General features: G+C 37.8%; 1 protein-coding gene across 8 annotated transcripts in view; it reads left to right on the top strand.

The window, feature by feature from the left end:
* LOC127866043 (sodium/calcium exchanger 3-like) overlaps nucleotides 1-21,424 on the top strand; it is a 67,551-nt gene that overhangs the window by 30,079 nt on the left and 16,048 nt on the right. For 5 of the 8 annotated variants that reach the window (XM_052406289.1, XM_052406287.1, XM_052406288.1 and 2 more), the window contains 9 exons: nucleotides 3,789-3,868; nucleotides 4,261-4,437; nucleotides 8,831-9,027; nucleotides 9,994-10,238; nucleotides 10,765-10,997; nucleotides 11,206-11,311; nucleotides 14,020-14,198; nucleotides 14,412-14,741; nucleotides 15,409-16,281. In XM_052406289.1, coding sequence (XP_052262249.1) covers nucleotides 3,789-3,868; nucleotides 4,261-4,437; nucleotides 8,831-9,027; nucleotides 9,994-10,238; nucleotides 10,765-10,997; nucleotides 11,206-11,311; nucleotides 14,020-14,198; nucleotides 14,412-14,741; nucleotides 15,409-15,651 — 1,790 coding nt within the window. In that variant the 3' untranslated portion in view covers nucleotides 15,652-16,281. Of the gene's footprint in view, nucleotides 1-3,788; nucleotides 3,869-4,260; nucleotides 4,438-8,830; nucleotides 9,028-9,993; nucleotides 10,239-10,764; nucleotides 10,998-11,205; nucleotides 11,312-14,019; nucleotides 14,199-14,411; nucleotides 14,742-15,408; nucleotides 16,282-21,424 lie in introns of those variants that run through there. The other 3 variants (XM_052406292.1, XM_052406290.1, XM_052406285.1) reach the window with 3 other exon arrangements.

Here is a 21,424-nt window from a genome sequence, read left to right as displayed (position 1 = left end):
CATGCTAATCAGGGACGACACTTTACGCCTAAATTAGATTTTTGCTAAAAAGTGACTTCATTTAAACGAAAAATGTCATAAAAGCGGAAAGTGTCGTCCCTGATTAGCCTTTGCGGACTACACAGGCTAATCTGGGACGACACTAAAATACACACATGCATTATGCCCAGTTTTCTCAGAACGCGACTCATTTGTATTCATCGTTCCTTAATAGCACAGGCCACAGTGATCTCATTTCTCACGGGCTATGATTCTGCATACTATCTGCACGTCATTGTTCAAGCTCCTTCTGTTATATATCAAATACTTCATGTGAAAATATAACTGAAGAAATAAATAGTAACACAGGTAGTGAGTGTCACTTTTCTAAAGATTCGAATCTTGTTGGCGAATTGAGTAATAAGTACACTATTTCGCTTTCAACTTGGATTACACCCACTGTCAGTCGGAAAGTTTAACTCGGCTTACAATATTCTCTTTCACACAAAAAAGGGATAAAAATCTGTCTATACTACGAGTACTGTCTACCAGTGGGTACCATCTACCAATATAATCACAAACATGACATATATCAGCACTTTTTCTTCTTATGTATGGTTTAACACGGCATATTTTGTATAAATGAACACTAATGGTTTTCAATGATAGTATGGTATGATTTTGTTTTTACAAAATATGATCTTATGGTCAAAATACACAATAATTGTGATATGTTAATTTAGGATTAAGTGGGAAATGTTGACGTTTGGAAAATTATACATACATATGTGAAATTAAATGTAGATCACTATGTATTTTGTTCACCTAGCCTTTACTGTTGTCTGTAAAGCTGTAGTCAAAACTGAAGTTTATCCTAGCAACCATCAGGATCGGGTGCCATTAATACATTGGTAGACGGTAACATCGCAACAAATAAAATGAATGCTGACCATGTTCACAGACTGCAGCCGATATCTGAGCAAAATACATCAACAAATCTAACTGAATGATAGTTCCTGTATGTAAAGGATACATTTACGTCAATCGGATGTTGTTTCTTTTATTTATTAAAAAAGGTATATTTTAGGACAGATGCTTAATGGGGTCGTTGCACAGATTTTGGCATGTATTGAAGTTTGTCATGAATTTCTTTTATTGATAAATGTAAAAATTTGATCTAAAAAAACCTTCATAAAAAACAACAAGAATAAGATTAAAGAAATACAAAATAGTAACCCTCAACTGGGCTCGAACCACTGAGCCCTGGAGTAAAAGTCTATCGCTTATAATCCGTGCTCATTCAATGAATGATGTTTTTATACTTTATATAAGCAATCCTCATAGTATCACAAAATATAACGATAGCAGCAGAACTCTCCAAATTATTCAATTTTTTCCCGTTGCAACGCAGTATAATTTTCAGGTTTTTAAATCGTCAAAAGATGCATATATTGGACATTTTAGGACACGGTTAATGTACAGTATAACTGTTTCCTCACAAATATCATAACTACAACGAAAATGTAAGAATCAGAACCAATCAATTTTTAATTTTGTCAATTTACCATCACGTGAAAAGACCCCTTTAATACACTGGTAGACAGTATCACCAGGCTATGTGTAAATACTTCATCATGGCCTGTACACCACGGAAGTATAAAATTGCTGTGTAAAAACTTGTTTTATTTTACAAAGGTATCAAGTTTCAAGTTGAATCTGAATGGGCTGACATAGTAATTAACTTGAAGAATAAAAATCTACTTCTGTAAAACAAATGAAAATCGGCTATTTGACTGCAAATATAATCCATTATTTTAATTGCAATACATATAATGAAATAAGATTAAGATATTTATCCTCCTTGTATAGAGCTGGCCATTCGATTTGACATCTTAATATCTTGGTGTTTTATGACAAACAAACAATAAAACAAGTATCATGTTATGTCATAAGAACCCATTACGAGTCATGTATCGAATTACCAGCTCTATAATATAATCCCCCACAAATTGTTAACTATAAAAATACTTATTATTGTGTTACTATATTTCCAATTCAACTACAACTGTTTACCGGTATTACATTTTGATTACAGTGCATTTCACATGAACGGGACACAACTTTCCGATTTGTTGTATAATGTTTTTATATTAACACGTATTTTGCAAATGGAAATAAACGGGTATACTAGTTTATTATTTTATCCGATACGTTTAAGTATATGATAACGCTGTACTTATTACTACATATTATTACAGGTTTTCCATTCTTTAGCAAGATCTTTATAAAAAAACCTTCCCTTAAGAAAAAAGCCGCTTCCCCTAAAATAATTTCTTTCAAACGAAGCAATTTTCCCAAAATGTCATCTTCCTTTGGGAATTTTCTTTCTTTTTGCAGTTCTTTTGTCGATAATCCCCCCTCCCCAATTGAAAGCAAGGCCCTTACCCCAAATCATGACAAAAGCCATGATTATTATTACAGAACAATTTACATTTTCTACATAAGTAACAACTCAGCGAAACATAAATACACATGAAGCAAATAATTGTACTCATGAAACGCATCTCATGTTTTTCGCGAAGTTGCACGATGTATTTATTGTTGTGGCGTGTCTTATCTAATCTTATCTAACTCGCTATTTGACAGCTTTATATTATACCTAGAGGTCTAACAAACAGATTTCCAGATGCAGACATGCAGACGTGGCAAATATTCAAAATCATTTAATAAAGTTAACACCCAGGCAGTCTATTAAAAATAAAAATACACCACCCCATGAATTATGATGGGGACAGGCAGCTCAATCATTTAAATGTGCGTCTTGCAATATTAAGCCTGCTAGTTTGTAGGCATGCTATTCAGGCAATCAGCTGTAGGAACTTTTTTTCAAATTTTTTCAACTTGCGAAATAAATGTTTGTCAGGGTTGAGGTGTGTGCACATATCATTAAAACACGTTTTAACAATATTAAAGTAGTTTTAAATGCGATAGATTTCGTTAGTTTCATGCAAGTGAAATGACACGTCGATCCTTTTCACGAAATGCCTTAGGACACGTGTTTCAATTTCTCGCTTTATTATTGTGGCAAATGAGTAGCTTTGCAATTGTGTGGGAGACGCATTCATCGCATTTCTCACTGAGTGCTTTTCTATCTAATATTTCGATATGTTTGAGCTGCGCTCTGGGAAAACCGGGCGTAATTCATGCACGTAGAGTATCGTCCCAGATCAGCCTGTTTAGTAAATATCTTATCTAGGACGACACTTTCAGCTTTGATGAAATATTTCATTTCAACAATATGTCTTTGAAAGGAAAATCTTGTCTAGATAAAAAGTGTCCTCCCAGATGAACATATGTGGCACAAACGTATGTGGGACGACACTTTACCTACGCATATGCATGAGGCCCGCTCATGTATAGGCTGACGGACGAAATGCACAGGAACGATTCAACGCTTTGCGCCCATGTTCATGCTTGGCAGCAGAGACACCATATATATTGTTCAGAAGACAAGTGTTGTTACTGTTTTTGTGTTCAAGCATCCGGGCAGTTAAGTGAGCAATTACCGCCCGTATTATTTTGACGCATTCAAATATTCCTATTATTTTAATAAATATTATTGTACAATTACATATGTTATTGACAATAAGTCTATATTTATCTCATTTGTCATTTGGATGTTTAACTGATTTTTGGAAATAAGCAATTTATCTAAGAATTGAATGGAAATTTGATTCACATCTACAGCGGCTGTTGTAACATCTCAATGCTCTCGTTAAGTCACTGCACGTTCGCCACGTGTGTTTCAGTCAACAGCAGTGGTGACGAGGAGGCTCAGCAGACGGAAGAGGAGGAGTCAGAGAATGAGAAGTTGCGGCGAATAGCGCGGGTAGGCAGCGTGTATATTGAATAATTCTCGGCCTGTTTTAAACAACTAATTCGTAAACTAAACAATATTAGTAAAAAGACCCGCGCATTATTGTTTGTAGATAAAATAAACATTATTTCGAGATGGTATATTATGCAACTAACCATTGGCGGAAATTAGTTCTATAAATTCCAAGGAATTGTGTATTGTATACGTAGTGTGGCTTCACTACGCCACTTTCAACTCTATGCGGATACGAATTTATGGAGGCGTACTTACATTAAGATATAGCCCGCAGAAGAATGAAATCAATTATAAACAAGCGTATTTTTCGCTTTCATATAAAAAACCATGTTTTCTTTCGACCGTCCTGTACTGAGCTATGTTTACCCACGACCGTATATCGTCTGCAGAATTTGAGTCACGAGGTACGAGACGGTGACCTCACGGAGGCGGAAGCCGCCCGGCTCGCCATTGCCAAGGCCAACGAGAACACCAGCCATAATAGGCTCTGGTACCGGGTCAACGCTACACGCATGCTTGCTGGCGGCCGGAGACTGATTCCGAAAGTCCTCTCAAATTTTCAAGAGGTTCGTACACATTCGTTAGAATTTTTATGATCCTTCCGTTCAATAGTATAAAGTATAAGTATAAAATTGCATTTATAGTTAGACACGCCAACGCTCTATGATTGTTAAAGAAATACTTGATTTAACGCCAATTTTAACTATGACCGATTGCATAAATGCATGTTGATGCTTCTCAAGTCATACTATTTGTGCAATGTATATCCCAATATGCTTTATATATTGTAATACTGCTTGTGCTCCTGTATGATCCCCTGCATATCTCTACACGCATATGGCCTAGTCTTATTTATAAGACGCGCAAATAATTTAGAGATACTTTTTACATGGGCTAAATTCTTTGGAACCCAATATTACCAATATAAAAAAATAGCTTAATATTTGAGAGCGTCAACAAGTTGGACTAGCATATGGCCGTAAACAGTGCTTAACTGCATTTGTATTGTTCTTTTATGTTTCGACATCAACATAACTAAAGTAAGTAGTTCCAGTGTGTGTGAGTTGTCTGATTGTCTCTAGCTGCGTCTGTCTTTGTTGTCGACCAATTCTGAATCCTCACCCTGAATTTGAACACGAATATAACACATCTTGGAGTGTCACCTGCAGAATTGGTCGATTGTCTTCTAGAATAACTTTTAAGTTATCTACTCTGGCTTTTAGTGCAAGCATTACTAAATTTCTTTCAGATTGTCTTATTATTATTCTGTTTTAACCCTCACTGTGGTCATGATAATCATAATTGTCAACATAATGATGAGAATAATAAGAATCATCAACAGCAGCAGCAAATTAATCAGAATTATCATACCACCACATTGATATCTGCTTGATATCCTGTTGCCTATTATCTTTTTTATCATACCACCGCAATAATATCTGCCTGATATAACGTTGCCTGATATTTTTTTATATCATGGTCAACAGGAAGTTCATATATCAGTCAATGTTAGTAGTTACGTGGGATTTGCAATAAAGTCAACAGTTTATATCAACATGAATCAGGTTCAACAAAAAAAACAATTTGATACCAAGAATGTACATATTTTATTCTAGTTTAAAGTCAAAAATCACATAAACGTTTATATATTAAAAATCACAACAGCCCGCACTGCAGAAGTTAAATGACGTCATCAATGGGGCAATAAATCTTAAATATCGATATACATGTAGTCATTGCACTCGCAAGTGTTGCACAGAAAGTCAAGACAAATAACAACCGTATGCTAATCCTCAACTATTTAAACAAACGATTTAACACGATTATGTCATTATTGTCACCATCATCAAAATGTCGCGGTGGTGTAGTGGATGAGGTGTCCGCCTAGCGATCGGGAGTTCGTGGGTTCGCTCCCTACTCTGGGAGCGTTCTCATTATCTCCTCCATAGACACCCAGTACTGGATCTTCCCAGGAAACGGACTCGATAATGTACCTCTGCCTATAATGCTTTAAAGGGCGCTTGGCAGTATAATTAGATAGATGTCAATTTCAATACACATCTCCAAAATGGCGTCTCCAAACTATTCGGTGAAATGTGTTGTTGGATTAAATTTGTCGCTGCAGTCCATTCCTGATCTCCAATTCAAGACGTTTATAAATAAAGCGGTTGAACTCTTCCCATTCGTAGCGCAAACAACTTTTTTTCTCTATACGATGTTTAAAATAAGCGATTATTCGTGTTGTCATTTCGAACGCCGTTTCTATATGTCAACGTGTAACACGGGATCAGCAAAATCAGCGGGGATCCGTACATTTTAAATAGGGAGGCGGAAAACTACAACGGGCGAGGCATGGTAAGGGGTGATAACCCCAAAAAAGGCTTAGGGTAAGGGTTAGGGTTAGGGGTCGGGTTAGGGTTAGGGTTGGGTTTAGGCTAACCCAAACCCTAACCCGACCCCTAACCCTAACCCTAACCCTCTAACCCCCCCTTGCGCAATACCATACCATGCCTCGCCCGTTGTCCCCTAACCCTAACCCTAACCCTCTAACCCCCCCCCCCTTGCGCAATACCATACCATGCCTCGCCCGTTGTCGTTTTCCGCCTCCCTTTCTTTATATTTAAAAGGGAGGCGGAAAACGACAACGGGCGAGGCATGGTATGGTAAAGAAATGGATTGTTTTGCAGATTTTTAGGAAGATGTGGTATGATAAACAGAAAAACAGGTTACTGTCCCATCGTTTTGTAATATATCAGGCTCGGCACTAATAAAATAACGGCTCGGCAAGCCTCGCCGTTATATTATTCTAAGCCTCGCCTGATATATAGAGAATAACAGGTTACTGTCCCCTCATTTTGAAATATATCAGGCGAGGCTTAGAATAATATAACGGTGAGTGGTGTCAGTGGTATAATAAACAGAAAAACTGGTTACTGCCTGATCGTATTGTAATATATCAGGCTCGGCACGAATAAAATAACGGTTCGACAAGCCTCGCCGTTATTTTATTCTAAGCCTCGCCTGATATATTACAAAACGACCAGGCAGTAACCTGTTATTCTCTATTTATCATCAGAATTCCCATAATTATCATCACAAACATCACAATCGCAAATAAGGGAGAACCAATAACAGTTGGCTAGTCACACACCTCCTGTCTTTAGCCGCCTTGTAGTTTCCCTTCCTCTTAATTAAACATGATTGTAATTCATATGTGTGAATTACAAAACAAATATGTAACGTTGCATTTTATAGCGCTCTATATTTCGAATCAATATGGCCATATATTTGTTTTACAATCTCTTTTTGATATCATGCGATTTAATAAAACGAAATTATACTCTGCCTGTAATGATTTTATAAGGCTTTCGATAAAGTCTACATAAATGACCTTTCGTTCAAGTTTTTTTCAAGTTATGTTCCTTGAAAAATATTTAACGTCATTGACAATATGTACCAGAAATTCATATCAGTGTTTTTCAAATACGTTAATCCACACCGATCATCCCGTATGAAATCGGTGGCCGTCAAGGCCATTGTCTTCCTCCGATCATATGTTCAATATCTTTAAATGATTTCGAGCGCTACATCAAACCTTGCGGTAACGGTATAGATCTACATGACATATAAAGTGCTAGTTATTGGCTGAAGCTTGCGGTTGCACTAAACACCAATGATTCCTTAATATTAATAGACTATGAGATAGAATAATTTGCTTAACTGCATTTGGTTAGTACCGTACCGAATGTCAAATGTTACAAACGCTAAATAAACAGGAATAATAGTATTTTGAGCAAGAAACACTGAACAGTTAAAATTCAAAGTTTTCTTTTTTTAAACCGGTACTTATGTATCATGTGTGTATCTGCATAGTGATATGTTAATGTTTATTTTTATAATTTCTATACTGGGTTTGATTCTGAGTTACAGGAGTCCGAAACTTTGCCAAACAATATAATCTTATATGGGACAATTTAGATGAAACTTTTTTTCAGAATGTATATTTTTACAATATATATGCCTCTTTCAAATCAAGGTCACTTGCGTCCAAACAGTATGTCCACATATACATTCTTAGCAAAACCTGTTTACCACCCTAGAGGCCACATGTATGACTGAATTTTAATGAAAAGATGTAAGAAGGATTACCTTGATAATATCCAGGCCAATTTTTAATATTATGCAAGTGTTGTAAAAAAACCTAGAGCACTATGTGTTCAGGCAATTGATCCATCATGATTTCAGGTGAGCGTATTCGGCCTTATGACCATCTTGTTTTAGTTTTTGCATTCTTTTACTAACCTCGTTTGTCTAACTTTCGTTTGGTTTGCCGGTGTGATTGACCCATTTATGCCTAGTGGACTCTCCCATCCTTCTAAATTGGATCGATTTATTTCCAAAATTAGGTATGTCTAGTATATTTATTTCTATATTTAGAATATTTCTTACAGAAATTCCTTTAAGCAAACAGCACAGACCATGATGAGACGCAGCATCATGCGTTGTCTCATCTGGGTCTACGCTGTTTGCCAAGGCCTTTTTCTAAACGCTAGGCATAAATGGGTTAATATGACACTTAGTAGCTAGATGACTGTTCTTATAAAGTGTAGCTGTCTTTTATATAGATGTAACTGAAAACGATTTAAGTTTTGAACAGATCTTAATAACAGTATGTTTATCTAACAACGGTTTATGAAAAGCTCTTTTTTGATCTATGAATTGTATGAATGCACCTAAGCCTAAAATAATTTTTACATTCATCATCACCTTTTTTCGCTATTTTCATCAACGATCATACTGATTTGTTCTAGTCAATACGTGACGGGCATTTAAGCTTGGCATATCAATATTTTTCAAGTCACAATATAAATATCTCTTTAAAAGGCTTACCTTGACCAATCACTTTTTCGCAATCGAGACATACCATTCATCTAATTTAAAGCGTTTTGACCGTTTCAGCTGTACGACCACATTCAGCTTGCACCACAAGAGCGCATGGACAAGGACCACACCCCACGTGGTAATGACCACACCGCCGGCGGCACAAAGGCCGTCGTGGAGTTCACTGCCGCCGCCATTAGCGTCCTTGAGAACGAGGGAAAGGTCAGGATCGGATTGCGGCGCTACGGCAAGACAGAAATACCATGCACTGTTCAGTAAGGGGTCATTTGCATACCCTTACTTTTGGCTCACCCGAGCACAATCATTACTTTTGTCTTTTGTTCGAGCGTTGTGCGTTTTGAACATTTACCGTAACAATACCTTAGAGGACACATTTATATTTCTATCTTCATGAAACTTCGTTAGAATATTTGTCCCGATGACATAATTTCCCAGTTCAAAACTTGGCCACGTGACATAAAAGACTAGGTCACAACGTCAAATTTAAGAAAAAGCTTCACAACGCTGAAGGAGTCACATTGATAGTTCACTCGTCTCGAAACTTAGTTTTAATTATGTCTAAGATAATTTTGAAAACGGTTTCGGTTTGTTTAAAAATATTGCCACCAGGGGACAAGGCAGTTTTCCTTATTAGACTAAAGTGAACACTTGTTAACACTCAGTCACAACTTTGTAATAATGTTTGTTTTTATGATATAACAGCCGAGATCGAACCATTGAAGAACATGACCACCGGGGTGCGGGGCATTTTCTGTATATGGCTAAAGTGAAACTTTAAACAATGCACAGGTGAACGATCTAGAACCCACTTAGCTCTCGTGTTTATTTGAATTGTGTAAACAATGACTTTCTTACACATTATGGATTTAGGATTTATATATATATATATATATATATATATATATATATATATATATATATATATATATATATATATATATATATATATATATATATATATATATATATATATATATATATATATATATTTACTATATATAAATACCCTTGTTAAATTTTCAAACAATACGCCAACCACATTCAGTAAGCAGTTTCAATTATTTTGTGACTCTCTCGTTATGCTTTTATGTCGCTTCTTCCCTTCGTTCAGCGTCAATCGCTTCGGAAATTATAAGATATCAACCAAAATTCAGTTTTTTCCACTATTTTTGGGGTATTCCTTATGCTATCCTTTTTCCTCTTTTCCCTCGCGCGTGCAGCGTGGAGACAATCAACGGCACCGCGCTCGCCAATGAGGACTACAAACACTTCAGCGATGACGTCAAGTTCGCTCAGCACGAGGAGCTCAGACAGATCTATATAGAGATTGTGGACGACATGGAGTGGGAGCCAGACGAGTTCTTCTTCGTGAAGCTTTCCATCCCCGAAAAGGAGGACGGAAGTCATAAGCATATTGCCATTGGTGACATCTCCATCAACCAAGTCACCATCATCGACGATGATGGTAAGCGACCAACTGTATTTAAACTCAATATCACCTACTAGTATATCATCATATGAAAACTTACTATCCATCAGCTGCCGCCTTTACATACTCGTTGTCGTTGTCTATCAGCGTATAGAATGGCAGCGGTGGACTTCTCATACTTATCTGCTGGGTTTAAAAAGTACATCTTTGTTAATGGACGTTTATTATTAATTATAATACTTATTACTGACGTTACATTTTGGCTTATTGGCGCTCTATCATTGTATTAAGGCTTTTTATATATTTGATAGTAATTTTTTTTCTCAGAAAAGTTTATTTTTCGTTATAATATGATAATTTATCATTTAAAATGATGTTTTCACTAGTATATATCATAGCCACACGCTAACCACCTGTGGTTAAATGTTAAAGTTGTATTTAGAAATGTATTTTCCGCGACACTTTAACAAGAAGCTTGATATTATATAAGTATTTGAAAAAATCCTTGAGACGGGTTTTCATTTAATTTATGTAAATAAACATGTATATGTCTTACTTTTAGAACCGGGAAAACTTGAATTCGCAAGACCCAGTTTGGTTGTCAAGGAAAGCCACTACGTTGCTAGGATACCTGTGAACCGCGTGAACGGATGTGATGGTCACGTGAGTGTCAAGTGGATCACCTCGGACATCACCGCTAAGGAAGGCACTGACTACACAGGCAAGGAAGGCTTGCTGGTGTTTGACAACCAGGAAAGCAACAAAACCATCGACATACCTTTGTTTGAAAGCAAGGTTGGTGAAATGCTCTGTTCATGTTTTTTCGGTGCTGTATTGAATTAATAATTCATGTACTCCAAACGAAATATGCTGTAGTGGTACAAAACAGACGAAACGCTATTATTGATCGACGATTTTACTTTAAATCATTTTACTTTCTCCTAAATAAATTAACAATCTTTATTACCACTTCCTTTAATCTGGGGTATGTTTGGTTTTGCAGAAGAAGGAAAGGGACGAATGTTTCGCCATCGAGCTCGGGGAATGTGACGGCGGGGCGCAGGTCGGCAAAATCAAGAAGTGTATAGTCAGCATCGTCAATGACGAAGGTAAGAATCTTCTACCGCGCATCGCGGCGTCATGGTTCCGTAAGCACGGCAATTGTTACATGTCCAGTCGCTCGCAACTGAACTCCCTCCGAAAACATTTAGAGCTACTATATAGTAGAAAACGGATTGGTTTTCTTAAATAGTGTCGCGGTTTTGGCGCGTTAACGTAACGCCGCCGTAACGCCGCGCCACTGTATGTAACGTTGTTTTAACGTCATATCCTATATGTTTTTATTTTAGTTGAATTAAAGGAACGAACCTGAACACAACGTCTTTTTACTTACAAAGTCTTTACATTTTGGTGCCGTGATTATTGCACTAGAAGTTCGATGAATTTACAGAAGTTTCGATCAAATAGAGGAGGTACTAAACGCACAATCGCTATTTTGTGAAGAAATCGAAGAAAAGAAAGAAAATGGAACGCTGATAGAAATCAACTCACTTCTGCAAATGTTGGAGATAAAAGTGTAAATGCTAGAGACACTTAACGAAAAAATCTTATCAAACACGGAAACTGAAGGAATCGAAGATGAAATTGTGGAAACAGAAATTTACATGATGGATTTACGCATGAAATTAGACACACTTATCGCCGAGTGTGATCAACGGGAGACGAGCATATGGAGTCAGCAGCCAGCATTTCAGTCCATGGATACGCAACGTGGTCGAGGGGATACGGGTTTAGGAGGTCAACAGACGACATTTCATCCCTTAGGCTTAGCACAGCGTGATCAACGGGGATACGAGCATAGTGAATCAGCAGCCGACATTTCATTCCATGGATACACAGCGTGGTCGAGAGGATACGGGTTTAGGAGGTCAACAGACGATATTTCATCCCTTAGCACAGCGTGATCAAGCGCATACGAGTTTGGACATTCAGCAGACGGCATTTCATCCCGACGATACACCACTTACACTGGAGAACAGAAATAAACTTGCGTTACATAATCCAATCGATACCATTCATCTGACAGCCGTGCAGCACGAGAGGGCGCCTTGCAGCTTCCAGTTCCGGAAGGAAGGATACGACAGCTCCCGGGCGACACACGATAGACGGTCCCCGTAACCGTACGAAGAGTACCTCGACCGGACATGATCGGAGTACCGGCAATCAAACCAACACAACTCTCACGTAAACATCGCAACTGAATTCCCTTTCGTAAGCGGCCTTTCGAACAGGGTTGGCGTACCGGAAACACCCACAGCCATTTTCCGGCCGTTGACCCACAGAATGTCACCGCCTTGTACTGGCTACGAACCACCCGCTAGATTTCATTTCAATGGCGTATATCCGACGCTCCATCACCATCCCCGCCGCTGCCCGCCTGCAGCCACATCCTACACATTCAGTTAACCGGAAACACAAAGGCCGCTACGCAAACGTTAACCATGCGACTCCCTTGTGGCCTAACTATAGCGGACGCTCAGAATGCCAGGAACCGCCATATTCTACGACATCGACGGCGACCACGAGCGGCCGCTGAGCTCCGGCGATCCGGCGGGAACCGCTTGGAGCGACCAGACAAGCGTCTCCTCGGTAGAGATGAAGAGCGAGCGGACGGATGGCGGATTGGAAACTGAGACGATCTCAGTTTCCCGATCGCCGTCGCCGCAGAGTTTTCAGGGAGAAAGCCCCCAGTAACGTGATACGAGCATGCCCGATTTCAACTCGTCGTCCAACTCCAAGCACTCGTCCCGCTCCGAGAGCGAAGATCATAAGCCGATCGTGGTGTCCGAAATGTCACGTGGCGATAGTCCGACGGTCACCGCTTCTCACCAAGATTACAGCTGGTCACCGCTTTCGCAGCGAACGCCGTACCACCACCCGAGCGCCGGAGCAAAGCCCGTCGGCTTCGGCTTCCGGTACACCACGTGCGCGGATGTGAACATTAGCATGTACCCGCATGCGCAGAGAGCGCCGGTGGAGCAGACGTGCGAGGCGGCCGCGAAATTGCACTTCATGTCCTTGAAATGGGCGCACAACATCCCCTCCTTTCTGTCGCTGCCCTTCCGGGACCAGTCCAATCGTAAAACTCTATTCGTTAGAAGTGCTATGTGGACGCGAAACCGAGAGAAACTAGTGATGAACATTGTGCTAAAACATGTGAGAAACAGCGCGATAAACAGTTGATAAACAGCAAGCTTAACATGTGATGGAAAAATATGTGATACAAAGTGAACTTTCAAAGACAGTGCAATCTATTCTGGGGTTTAGATGATTAATCAATACTTTGACAGTAATTGAGATAATATTTTTTGAGTAATAATTTTTTCTTCATGTAATTTTGTTGGATTAACATTTTGATCATACTTTTGTTGGATTAACATTTTGATCAGACTGTGCTTAATCATGTTGAGGCCCCCAGAATGTCGCGGTTTTGGCGCGTTAACGTAACGCCGCCGTAACGCCGCGCCACTTTATGTAACGTTGTTTTAACATCATATCCTGTATGTTGTTATTTTAGTTGAATTAAAGTTTTTTTGATTGTATATAGGTGTTTAGGATTAACAACTATTCATTTAAGTAAAAAATTCTTCTTTAATGTTTATAAATCCTTTGGTTTTGATTACAAGATACTCGTTGGTTGTATACAATTACTTAAAATGGCCAACACACGACGACAGCTTATGTTTAAAAAGGATTAACGGTGATAAAAACTCCCTTAGTTACACTACACATACACATGTTCATTTCCACATGGCAGATTTCGATGGGATCGTAAGTCGTCTGATGAACATGACGAAGGCCAACATAGGCGGCATGGCGCTGGAGTCCTCCACGTGGCTTCAACAGTTCCATGACGCTATGAACGTCAACGGAGGTGACACCGAGAACGCCGCCTTCATTGACTACGTGCTGCACTTCCTGTCGTTTGGCTGGAAGGTGAGCGCCGATGGCGTTCATGTTAAGGCGTTGGAGATTATTTAATTGTTATATCTTAGCACTGCCTGAATAAAGAGTTTCGATAATAAGTTGTTGCCATGTTAAGTAATGCGTTGCAGTTGCTGTTAATATGCTCAATTCATGTTTAACTGTTTTACATGATATTTTTTTCAGTGACTTTTCTGTTAACAACTCAGTGTTGCTCGTCTTCAGATTATCTTTGCCTTCATCCCGCCCGCGAAGTATCTTGGTGGCTGGCCAACATTCTGGGTTTCACTGGCGATCATCGGAATCCTTACGGCCATTATCAACGACCTCGCGGCCACCTTTGGATGTCTGATCGGCCTGCCAGACGCCATTACCGCCATCACATTCGTTGCCTTGGGGACCAGTATGCCAGACACGTTCGCCAGCAAGACCGCCGCCATGAATGAAAAGACCGCCGACAGCTCCGTCGGTAACGTGAACGGAAGTAACTCCGTCAACGTTTTCCTCGGTCTTGGGTTGCCGTGGTTGATTTCCAGTATATACTGGGCTGTTAAGGTGGGTCATGAAATCGTTGTTGTTGTAAAACATTTTTTTAAAGCCGAACCAAACTAAATGTATCATGCTAATAACATTAAGAAGAACGGGTTAGTTAAACAAATATATTTGAAATATATATGTTGCTTGGATGTTTTGATACATACATATATTTTCCTTACTTACAAAACAGGTGTTTTTTCATTTGATAAGAGATTTGAAGACATTTAAAAAGTAGTTCTGTGAACGGAGCGCATGCGAAAACGTCCAGCAGTATATAATCCACCATTCAATTGGGAACATTCGATCTGAAATAGTTATAATTATTATAATGATAATGATAACGAATATGATGATATTTTAATTATTTTGTCATTTCTAAAATGTTTTAGTTTTAACCTATTTATTTTAGCTCAATTGCATCGAAAGCCTTAGGCTTATATAAACGCTATCGACTCCATTTCCTGGGCCTAGAACCAGTACTTGGTGTCGTTGGGAGAGATCTTAAGAAAGCTCTCACGGTGGGGATCGAACCCATCACCTCCCGGTCGCTAGGTGGACAACCTATCCATTACACCACGGCGACCTAAATAATGTTTTGTCCTTGAGAGGCTTTTCCATAATTGTGTACGCAATTTAAATTTTCAACCGAAAAAAATGACCATTCGACACACCTTTTTTTATTCAGGGCAAACAATTTGAAGTTCCGGCCGGCTCAATGGGGTTCTCGGTGGTGGTGTACGTTGTGGTGGCGCTCATGGCCCTGGCGCTACTTGCGGTGCGGCGGTACTCTGTCGCCTTTGGGCGCGCCGAGCTTGGAGGACCGCAGAGGACGAAAGTCATTTCCGGTGTCTTTTTGATCTTTCTTTGGCTTATTTATGTAATCCTGTCATCTTTGCAAGCAACAGGTACCATCAACGTGAACTTTTGAATAAACTATTCAAACATTTAGGTTGATAATTTCATAAAGTATTTATACATGTATAGTACATAATAATAGTTTGATATGGATTTTTAAACTTTTTGTTGGTTATGGGATATAATTATTTTATAGTAATATAAATACAATTTTGGATATGCACGCGTTCAAATCAATGTTAATAATAGTATGTACAGACCTTTGGTCGTGTTTTAAATGTCTTTTCTTGAGCTATTATTGTAGCGCAAGCGTTGTTTATGTGTCATTTGTAAAATACGCAACTTTGCTCTGTGTCGTTTTTATGTGGGTGGTTTAAGCTCGTAAATTAAACTCTTTAAACTTTTAAAATAACGGAAATTGTGCATATTGTTTAGAAGATACAACCGAGCAAAAATACCGGTCACCTTCCTATTGTCATCTTTATACAATACATTATGTATGTGTAATCATTTACCATTGTTTCATGTTCATTAATGGTATACATTTAAAGATAAACAATAAATATGTTACAAGATTTTTCAATAGAAAAATGATATTACTTTGTCGTATATATGGTTCTGTTTTACTGCTTTTGTACCTTTTTCATAGTTTTTTTAACTTCGCTTTATTTTATATGTGTTAAATAAAGTCCTACTTACACTTTCCCAGACGTTATTTTGCGCTTCTATTTTATTTGATATGCGTTTAATAATTTTCGCTTTTCGATCCGATTCTTTTTAGTTCAAACAACTGTTCTCGTCTCGACTTAATAAGCAATAGCTTTTAGCAAATACGGATAAGGAAGTGTTGACTGGTCATGCTCTCTTTTTGACGTCCATCAACCGTTTCTGTGTCGGCATCTCTGCCTTAAAAACGTCTGCTGCATCAATTGGTAGAAAAAAATCACGTAATCACTATTTAACGCTTGAACAAGCGCGGGCAGAGCCGGTTAGAAGCAAACTAGTTCGCAAAACATCTCTTGTTCTTAACCAGTGAACGTTTGTATTCACGAAACGGAGATCGTCTGCTTTGAACGGAGGCAGCGGTGTCAATATGTCATACCGAACAAATTATGTTTTGTGAAAAGTTTCACATGTTTCAGTCTAGAGACTAATATCAAATGCAATTAACATAGTTTGTTTGGCTTCCTTGCACGTTCAACCGTATTAGGTTCACAGTTTCAAATTTTGCCGGATCTGGAACATTTCTTATTTGGAAGTTGTTTTTTTTTGCAAATCAGTTATTTTTTCTACAAAAATGAAATTTTATTCATATAAAGGTAACAAATAAAGTTTACGTTTATTTAACTAAAAATATAATATAATAATATATTTGAATATCGAGCATCTCCTTGTTGTGTTTATTGGAAGTAAGGATTTGCTACAAATGCTGCTCGGAACCAGTCAATCGACAAACATATGGAGTCCTTATTAAAACAACATCCTACCAGCAGCACGTTTTAAACCCTGCATTTTGGGTGACCTTTATACTCAGTCTCGGATTACCCTTAAGGCAGAGTAGGCAACTGCCGATTGGCCCAGCGACATTTAGAGGCCCCATGTGACCGTAACGAAAGATCTTTTGTAGTAACTTAATTAACCTGCAGCACGGTACTCTCGCGGCACTTAAGGAATACTCATTCGCGTGTAAACACCGTATTTATGTATCGGATTAATGATTGAATATACAATCATATTTGTCTTGACCTCATTTGAGAATTACTTTTTAACGAATATCCATAAAATTTAAATGATGCCACAACAAAACAACCATCGAGTGGGCCTCAAAAGTTTTGTTGCATATAGGCCTCCACGGTACTTAATCCGGTACTGTTTATATAAAGAGCAGCTTATAAAGTGACTTATACTTTAGATTGTCATAAACTTTTGAACAAAGAACCTTCGATCTTTTGAAAACTCTTTGGCTAAACACACTGTTATCAAAACTCGACGTTTGGTTATTGTTATTTCATTTATAAGCACAACTAAAAAACGGTGTGGGAAGTGAGATTTTAACCCACGCTCACATACGTGGACCACTCTAATTTAAAGTGAACAACCTTGAGGCTGGCGCCTTGGACCGCTCGGCCATCCTGACAACCGACTTATAATACATGCACATTCATATTTATCCGCTATCTTTATAAAATTATTCAAATGTTATTAATAAGAAAGTCAAGTGATCATATTTTTAAAATAAGTGAACATATACATACAAATATATTACATATATATAGTACAGTGTATTTAATTGATATGGGTCTATCAAAAAATGCCATTCACTTTAAACTGTTGTGTTAAATTACTCCGATGCGTTTTGTCCCATCTACTTCCTATTACTTAGGATAGTCGTGTATATACATGTATATCGATAAATGGCTATCGAACTTTATATCAAATATATCAAATAACACTTGAACTACATTTCTACAATTGATATGGAAGATGTCCAAAGGTTGTGAATGTAACCTGCAATTAGCTGTTGTTTTTGGATAGGGAAAATGTACATGCAATGTACATTTAATACACCGGTAGCGCTTTGAAAGTACCATTATACTAAATAATAACGAGGTTCTGTGTCTATGTAGTAAGTGGCCCACTGATTTGATTATTTTGATCGAACACATAAGGATGTTGAAGAGACTGCAGAACATTCAAGGCTTTTGGAGACAAAAAAAACGTCGGGTGAGGTCTGATGCCGGAGATGATATCGTAGTCCTCTTTCTTCTCTGGGTTGTAGAAGTTCATCTTCTTGAGTTAAGTGTTGTAAGCGTCAACGTGAAATGGTACAATCTCTAGCTGGGTTAGTCCAGGGGCCATTGGGATGTAATAGCCTCGGGTTCTCTTAACCTTAACCTAAAAAGGCTTTCGAGAGTCAGAGAACACAAAGAATATATCTTAATTTAACCCTTTATTTTCACTCTACGAAACTGTGAAATGTATCAATGAAAGTGGAATTTTATATTCCAATCGTATCTTATTTGTAAGGTGTCGTCCTATATTGCAGCAATAACTCCTTTAGTAAAAGATAACTTCCCAGAGTTATGGGTACCAACAATGTATGTATGACAAACATATAACAATACAAAAACAACCCCACCCCCACCCTCAACTAGAATATATGTCTAGGATACACCCACCCAACACGACAAGATGCACAAACACCTTAAACAACTTTATATTATAACAACAAAAGGGAAATATTATATCAAAAGGGAGAGAATCAGCTCAACCACAGTGAATATATGCACTATTGTTGTGTACAAATGACGACGTAACAAGTTTACATACAGACATTTGTCGTAGCCCAGTTTGATAACTGCCTATATTTGTCGTGCAAACTGCAGCTATCAACGAAAGTGATTTATATTACACAAATTTTGCTTTGACATCCCTGAAGAATTTCATTTTCTTCGATACCGTCCTATCTCTGATAACTAATTTATTGACAACAAAATTGGCTTTATCCCAAAATTGATGAAAAAGCGTCGTGAAAATGTAATAATTGTGATGTGTGTTATATTTTACTCTACAAGTGCGCTACTAATGTGTTTAATAAGAGAAAATGATATATGTACATCCAATTTCTCGAACGTCATGTAATTGGACAACAGAATTGTGGCCATATTTCCTTCATAACTTTTTTTATCCGGACGTCTACGATCTTGATACAAAAAAAACGAGGAAAGGGCAAACACTGTATAGCCGAAAATGGCGTAATCAAATATAAATCTTTAGTGGCTTAACGGGTGAAAATATCCTCTACTTCTTCACGAAAAATGATGCTATATTCGAAGTAAGTGCCAACTAACATAGCTCACTTAAACCCGCTAATTAAGCTCCCGTATATACTCGATATCCTTCCCCCCTTTCCGGATACCATTCAATCAATGTACTGCTATCTATGTATTAACGAAACAATATCATAAAACAAAACAATAAAGTATTGCCAAAACGGGATCTTATAAATATTCCAAAAAATCGAAACGGGAAATGAACATAGCATTTTAATAGTGCCATTAACCTCGCTCATTATAAGGCTTTGATGATTCAATTCAGCGCTGACACACTATTGAAACTCCATGTCATTGATAGGCCTAACTATAATTATAGTATAAAATGTTTCATCATTTTATGATTATTTTTAAGTCCTTATGCCAGGAGTTATTCGTTTTGTGACATTGTCGGTGTTTAGTCTTCATCAGAACACCATCTTTGATATGATGTACGTATATTCAGAGCCGTAGCTACAGATATTTATGAAGATGACATTATATTTATTACTGTACAGTAATCGTACTTCTTTGAATAGACAATCCATTGTAAAAAGCTTGAAAACTAAATAAGAAACAAAAAAAAATAAAACAAAAGAATATTATTTTATCCCACTTTTACAGCGAAATCGGTTGATTCAAGCCCCGTTTATTAAATTTCATCTATAATCAACGGCAAGGCTATAATCAATGGCACGAAATGACGTCATCAACTGCCGAACCGGGACTACTTTTTCCCACGCACCTCGTCACCTGTGTTTGCCAAGTGCATCAATAATAAAAACAATCTCAAATGTTTGTCAATCTTAATGACCTTAAAACAAAGGAAAGTAGCAAAAACACGTGTTTTTTTGTCATTTATTTTTATTAAAACCTCCAGTATTAGGTAAATTGAACACTATGCAACTAGGTTCTGTTGTTGCTCCCCTTTGAAGAAGTCAGTGCGAGTTGCTCCCCTTTGACCGTAGAAAACAATCGTCTGGACCAAGAAATCCTGTGTTAATTTACAAGCTGTTCTCGGATATGCATCCATCTGATTTTTCTTCAAAGCATCTTTTCTACCTGGCAATACGCACAAATGACACTGCATCCCGGTGATTCTTGCGTCAACAATTGGGTGTCAACAAGTTAGGTCAGATGCTGAAGGCCATGGCAAAAGACTCCGGCTTTCTCAAGCACAAGAGAATAACGAACCACTCAGTTCGCAAATTCCTGGTCCAAAAATTTCGAAATACAAATATCCACCCACTAAAACCATGGCAATAACAGGGCACAAAAATGTCCAGTCCTTAACCAATTATTCCAACATATCTGTTGAACAGCTGCAAAAGTGTTCATTCTTGCTCAGTCCAGTAAATGTAACAATCCAACAGTTCCTCTTGTACACCTTCACGCACCGAAACTATGGCCGAAATGCAGCCTAGACAACCACTGTCTACCGTCGAACAAGTTGATCTTGATGTTCGCCCCACCCAGTCACTTCACGGTTCACCAGCGTTCGAACAACTTTGCCTCACAATTCTTTGGTGCCACTTTCAACATTCAAAATGTAAATGTATATAATTAGCTTAAATCCAAGTAATCTTTGTTATTTCGTCACGAAATAACCACATATTATAACAAAGAAGCAAATAATGTGCACCTCGTGATCGACTCGATAGTTTGATATCGAAAGTGAATTGTGTGTGGTGTTAGGCTACGTTGTAAACAAATGTAGTTCCTTGTATATAACAACTTAATGTCATATTGATATCATAAAACTTTAAGATTTGCAATTCAATATGATTAAAATTGTAATTAATAACGCTCGACACTTTGTTACAGAACGATATTCTGATTTAAAAAAATGATTATTTGATCAGCGGTTATTTTTGGAACGCGGAGTAATACACTGACCTTGGTTACACTACAGTCATTATCAAAGTACGACAAACACTCGTGAAAACTTATTTTGTTTAAATAAAAAAAGTTAACTGAATAAAAGTGGGATAAATAGAATAATAGGTCAGTGTTGATTATAGATCAGGTTTATCA

This window comes from Dreissena polymorpha, chromosome 2 (assembly GCF_020536995.1).
Source record: "Dreissena polymorpha isolate Duluth1 chromosome 2, UMN_Dpol_1.0, whole genome shotgun sequence".
Lineage (NCBI taxonomy): Eukaryota > Metazoa > Mollusca > Bivalvia > Myida > Dreissenidae > Dreissena > Dreissena polymorpha.
The sequence above is the reverse complement of the archived record's forward strand: the minus strand, read 5'-3'. Positions and strand labels throughout refer to the sequence as shown.